The 5,537-nt window shown below is 48.3% G+C and overlaps 2 protein-coding genes across 5 annotated transcripts; one reads left to right on the top strand and one right to left on the bottom strand.

Moving 5' to 3' along the window:
• Nucleotides 1-2,336: 2,336 nt before the first annotated feature.
• LOC125542278 (zinc finger protein 628-like) lies at nucleotides 2,337-3,048 on the top strand. Its single transcript, XM_048705242.1, has one exon. It carries the CDS (start codon nucleotides 2,364-2,366, stop codon nucleotides 2,862-2,864), a length of 501 nt encoding a protein of 166 aa, XP_048561199.1. The 5' UTR covers nucleotides 2,337-2,363; the 3' UTR covers nucleotides 2,865-3,048.
• Nucleotides 3,049-3,747: 699 nt separating this feature from the next.
• LOC125542279 lies at nucleotides 3,748-5,302 on the bottom strand. Of its 4 annotated transcripts, none has more exons than XR_007297846.1 (2): nucleotides 4,348-5,302; nucleotides 3,748-4,284 (listed from the first exon to the last, which is right to left on the bottom strand). XR_007297846.1 is itself a non-coding variant. In XM_048705243.1 (2 exons), exons 1-2 carry the CDS (start codon nucleotides 5,046-5,048, stop codon nucleotides 4,020-4,022), a joined length of 363 nt encoding a protein of 120 aa, XP_048561200.1. In that variant the 5' UTR covers nucleotides 5,049-5,208; the 3' UTR covers nucleotides 3,748-4,019. The 4 variants fall into 4 exon arrangements, 1 of the variants encoding a protein (XP_048561200.1); XR_007297847.1 differs by having other exon boundaries at nucleotides 3,748-4,277; XR_007297845.1 differs by having other exon boundaries at nucleotides 4,944-5,302.
• Nucleotides 5,303-5,537: the final 235 nt, after the last annotated feature.

Raw genomic sequence — 5,537 nt, 5'->3', positions numbered from 1 at the left:
TACCTCTCCGAGCAAATTTATTCATGTCTCGGTAGCAAACACATCCATGTGGTCCCTGTTTTCGGATCAACAATAGAGCAACAACGAGTGGAATATATTGTGACTGGAGTTGAACTAACTAGAAATAAGATGAAGCTAACACCAAACCAAATCCCATGATGTGCTAATAAATTAGCACTGCCTTGCAAGAGGCCAAGAGCACTGCACAGTCGAATGTACTGTTGAACTGCGTGGAAACTTGAAGTGTGTCTGGCCAGGGCACGGTCTTTAGGGCTTCCTCGGAAGGAATTGACTCGCATATAGGAGTGTGGAGGCATATAGGAGTAGTACCAGGAGTACTCTTTTGTGTGTGAGACGCATCAACTTTAGGTGATGTTTAGGTTTTCTTATTATGTGCCGACATGCATATGCGGTTCTCTGCAATCGGACGTAACACTACTAGTATTATTATATTTCGTCCAACTAGCCTTCATTAAAACTTAATTACTTTGTTGGTCCCTTGAAAAGCTGATTTGCATCTCTGAGAAGGCGTGGCCCCTATTTATATTGGCGCTTTATGCCACACCATTCTTAATTAGTTTTGCTAATAGTTCAGACGAATTATTTGATCGCACAACATGCTACCTCCCTCCTGATTTATTAGTCCTTCTCGTATTTAGGATCATATTTTTGCCATGATTTTATCTAATAAAATATAAGTTATACGTAGCAAAAGTAATATAATTAAAAACAATGTTCAAATATGAACCCAACGATATAAATTTTTAGCGAGATGCATTAACATTTTGTTAGTTAAATCTATCAAAATTTAGCATATAATACAGAGGGGGGGCAATAAACCAGAACAGAGATAGTACGTGGTACGTGTTCTCTTGGGGCATAGTGGATGGACACCGGACAGTCTTGCGCCCGTGATGGAGACCTGACAGGCACCTGGGCCAAAAAAAAGCTTGCAGATACTGTGCCTGAAGTAAGGTGTGTCTTGGCGACGCCTAGACAAGGTAGCGGCTGATTTACGTGAAACCGTACGTGCACGCATGCTTGCAGCAGCAGGCGTCGCACGTACTGCACAAGAGTTTGGCTGTTTGCTCACATTGTTTGTACTAAATGATCCTTTCAAAAACTTAAATTTATTAAATGAATCGGGCCCTCGATATATATGCCAAACCGTTTGGCTACACTCATATAGGTAATTTAACCAAATACCCGAATCATTTGACTACAATAAGTGTGTGAGTCACTCCAAACGGTTTGATTACACTCACACACTCAGATGATAAGTCGTCTTATAGCTGCACCAAACCGTTTGACTACACTCATACACTTGATGTAACCAAACATTTTGGACACATTGCGTGTATGAGTGTAGTCAAACGATTTGGCATATATGGGGGGCCAGATTCACAAATAAGCATTAAAAGTGGTTAGTGAATGGATTGAAGGGAGTAGTTTTTTTCTTTTCATCGAAAACTATCACAACACTAGTCACTAGGACAATTACATGATGATGCATGGTCGTCGACGTAAGCACTATTGCTCTACTAGCCAGTGAACTGTTAAAGATCTCCAGATCTTTTTCCCTTTGACGGTAATGATCTGCACTTCTGCATGTAGTAGCCACGATCGAGGTAGCTTCCGAGGGAGCTCCCGGCGGCACATCACAATAATGCCAACCTCCCTGATTTAGCAAGTGGGGGCCTGCCTTTCATGCCCATGGCATCGTCCACGTACTTCGTGTCTTGCTTTGATGCTAAGGTTCGTTCTTCAGTCTACACTACGAGTACAAGCTAATACAAATGTGTGCATGGAGTCGAGCTGATCAGCAAAGAGTTTTGTTTTGGTGAAAAATGGACAGATGCCATATGTTAAGTAGCACAAGACCTTAAAAATGCTTTTTTTAGAACTAAGAAATCACATCAAATAAATTGTGAAATTGAACATCGTCTTTTGAAATAAATCCACGTAAATCTAAAACTTTCAACTCCAATGGACCAAGGAATTTAACCTTGCTTGGTACACCCAATCCAAGATAGTTGTTTTTTGCTTGCCAAGATCTATTTTGGCGAGATCTACCCCCACTAGATTTTGTTTGTGGGTCCACTCCACAGCCCTATGAATAACGCATGATGAGAACTGATGGTCGACAAGGATCACTACTACCAAAACTACTTTAACCACTGTAGACATGCTGGACCTCAAGTCCAAGTTCCTTTGTCGTTAGCGCGCTGCAGCCGTTGGGGCACACTGTGCTGCTTGTAATAATTAATGCGACTGCCACATTTAGGAAGTTGTAGGCTTCCTTTCATGGCAGCTATAACAAACTTGGCCACTCAAAACCCACTGCATAGCTCCACACCACCTCCATGGAGGAAGGTGGAGGTACGGTCGTCCGGCCGGATGGCCATTCATCTCCTATGGAAGCAGCTTCGCCTGCGGTGGCGGCGGCAGGCGCTGCTTCTCTGGATCTGTCTCTAACACTGGCCCCTATGTCACCACCACCACCACCACCACCTTCCTCCTCTTGTTGGGCTGCAGCAGATGTTGTTCTTCCTTCTTCTACAGGCGCCGGTGGCAATTACCATGGCCATGGTGGTGGGAGGCTCTTCTCGTGCCTCTTCTGCGACAAGACCTTCCTCAAGTCGCAGGCGTTGGGGGGCCACCAGAATGCGCACAAGAAGGAGAGGGCCGCCGGCAGTTGGAACGCCCACCTCTACCTTCCCGCGGCAGGGGCAGCCAACCAGCCGGCCGCCGCGGCGTCCATGCTGCCGCCGACCTCGCAGCCCGCACGTACGCCTACTAGCAGGCTTGTCGACGACCACGAGCAGCAGCAGCAGCAGCAGCTTGATCTTAGCCTCAAGCTCTAGCAAGCTAGCTAGGGTTCTGTAGTGTCAAGTCAACGCACATATACGTGCGTCTTTTTCCTCCTTAGATCATCTAGCTTGAGCGTGGGTGTGTGCACTCAAGTATCTGTGGAGGCAACTTCTGTCGATCATTGTTAATTTGCGTGCACTACTCGCATGTTGTCCATTTTACTTTGCTGAATTTTGCCCCGACTGGCTTTGCAAAAAGGAGTAGCTCATTAACGCATGTTGAACGACATTGATATAAGAATATATCACTACCCAACTGTTACTACACCTCTGTAGCCATGATAGATCTGCCTCCGTGTTCCTCTGTGGGTGTTCCTGTGCGTGGTTGGCTATAGCCGGCGGAGGCCCACACCTGTTGGCTCGCAGTAGTGCGGCTCCCAGATCTCGCAAGTGGTTGGCTTCCTTTCATGGAGATGGGATCTTGCATTGTGCTCCGGACATGTGTCCAAGTATCTGTTGGTCCAGGAGAGACGGGGTCCGACCTGCTAATGCTGGCACTTCTCCATGTTAGTTGTCGAAGTGTGATTGTCCCCGGTATATCTGGTGTGTTGTTGGCTATTTGGAAGCTTAGGAAAAATACATGCTCTAAGCATGACTAGCTCATACACGTACGGGTCCGGTGGTTGTTTTAGGGGTGGTCCGACTCATGCATGCGGTGATCCGGGCATCTTCAACGCTAGGCGCTAAGGTGGACGCTAGGAATAATTTCCAGTCCGATCGGCAGTTACGCCCTTGATTCCTGGCGTTCGGAGCCGCAGCAACGCAAAGAAAGGCAGCGAGCGCTTGCCTCTTTTTTCCCCACGAGATGAGGCACAAGCGTTGTTTCCCACACATATTTAGCGCCCATGGTTAGCGCCAGCGTCGAAGCAGATAACGCTTGGGGATTTTTAAACCTTTTGCTATTTATTTTTTGGGCAATACTGGGCGCCGGTGCGCCGTCCGAAAGTTTCGACCGGTCGCACCCTAGCCGCCAGATGCCACTAGCCCTGGCCGTTGGATATATAGAAAAAGAAAACGATTCTCCCTGGACATTATCTTCCTCCTGACGCATCTCGCCCTCGCGCGGGTCCCTGTATTTCACCGCCTCGTGCAGCTTTTCCCAGCGCCGCGCTCGCCTTCCACTTGCGCTGCCCGGGCTCGTCCTCGGCCTCATGCTCGCCGGCAACCCGCTCTCGCCGACGCATCCTTGGGCCGCCCGCGCTCGTCCACGGCCTCATGCTCGCTGGCAACATGCTCTCGCCGATGCATCCTTGGCCGCCCCACGCTCGTTCTCGGCATCGTGTTCACCGGAAACCCACGCTCGCCGCCGCATCCTTGGGCGACCGTGCTTACCGGCCATGGCAACCCTGGTGGAGATGGACGCAGCACCCCGTCGTCGAGCTCGCGCTGTACCTCGTCCTCAATTTGCTGGTCACTACAAAATAAACCATGGGTCATAGCAAAAAATTAAGACAGTTCCAGCAAAAAATCACTTCACCTCGCCGGTGATGCCCATCCCCCTCCCTCGCCCTCCTGTAGAAACAAATGGCGACGACTCTGTGGTCTCGCAGCAAACGACAATTGTAGCAAAAATTGAAGCTTGTTCCAGCAAACCAAAAAACGGTAGTAGCAAAATTTTCAGAAATTAGACGGCGTCCCAACAAACCGAACCCTGGTGGTAGCAAAAATTGAAGCTTGTTCCAGCAAACCAGAACACCGGTGGTAGCAAAGATGCAAAGTTGAGGGCTGGTTCCAGCAAATCAAAAAGGCGATGGTAGCAAAAATTGACGCTGGTTCCAGCAAAATACAAAAGGGTGGTAGCAAAAAATACAAAAGACGACGCTAGTTTCAGTAAAACCAAAACGCTGATGGAAGCAAAATTTCGTGCGGGTTCCAGCATCTAGCCACCATGGTGGTAGCAAAGATGCAAAGTCGAGGGCTGGTTCCAGCAAATCAAAAACACGGTGGTGGCAAAAAACGACACTGGTTCCAGCAAAATACAAAACGGTGGTAGCAAACACATACAGAACAACGCTAGTTTCAGCAAAAAAACAGAACGCCGATTGAAGCAAAAATGTGTGCGGATTCCAGCACCTGGACGCCATGGTTGTAGCTCTTGCCAACATCCACAGGCTGCCGCTGTAGCTGGAAGCACCACACCTCCGCTCGCCGACAGTCGTCCTCTACGCACCTCTGCATCTTTGTTTGTGCTCCTCCGGGGTCGCTCGCTCGCCACACACCTCTTCCGCCGCCGGCGAGCTGTTTATTTGGAGGTAGATCATGAGAGGGAGAGGACGCGGGGGAAGAATGGCTGTGTGGCTGGGAACGCAAGAATAGTAAGAAAGGATAAGAAAGAGGAGTAGTTGGGGTCAGTAGATTAAAAAGCGGTGGGGTCAGCAGATAAGGCCGCACACGGGCCAGACGATCTGCTGCAATCGAACGAACCGCGTGTGACCGGCGCAACGGTTCGGCCGGTGCCCCGACCAGGAGTGTTTCCCTTATTTTTTTTCTGTTTAAGCACCTAGATAAGCGCCTACCATTGTACTACATGCTCTTAGGTGCATAGACGTGTGAGATACCAGAAAACTGGATAAACTATCATTCATACATACAATCTACTCCCTAGACCTTCATACATAAAATCGTTTTACCATTTTTATCCTATTTTTTCTTTATTTTTCTGTATAG

Source organism: Triticum urartu, chromosome 3, assembly GCF_003073215.2.
Source record: "Triticum urartu cultivar G1812 chromosome 3, Tu2.1, whole genome shotgun sequence".
NCBI classification, from domain to species: Eukaryota; Viridiplantae; Streptophyta; class Magnoliopsida; order Poales; family Poaceae; genus Triticum; species Triticum urartu.
The sequence above is the reverse complement of the archived record's forward strand: the minus strand, read 5'-3'. Positions and strand labels throughout refer to the sequence as shown.

What these genes read in the sequence shown, in the direction of transcription:
- LOC125542278 (XM_048705242.1), top strand. Translation starts at nt 2,364, where the DNA reads ATGGAGGAAGGTGGAGGTACGGTCGTCCGGCCGGATGGCCATTCATCT.
- LOC125542279 (XM_048705243.1), bottom strand. Translation starts at nt 5,048, where the DNA reads ATGCAGAGGTGCGTAGAGGACGACTGTCGGCGAGCGGAGGTGTGGTGC. An exon ending in GCTACAACCATGGCGTCCAG is followed by an intron (nt 4,278 to 4,943) that starts GTGCTGGAATCC and finishes TGTAGTGACCAG; the next exon opens with CAAATTGAGGACGAGGTACA.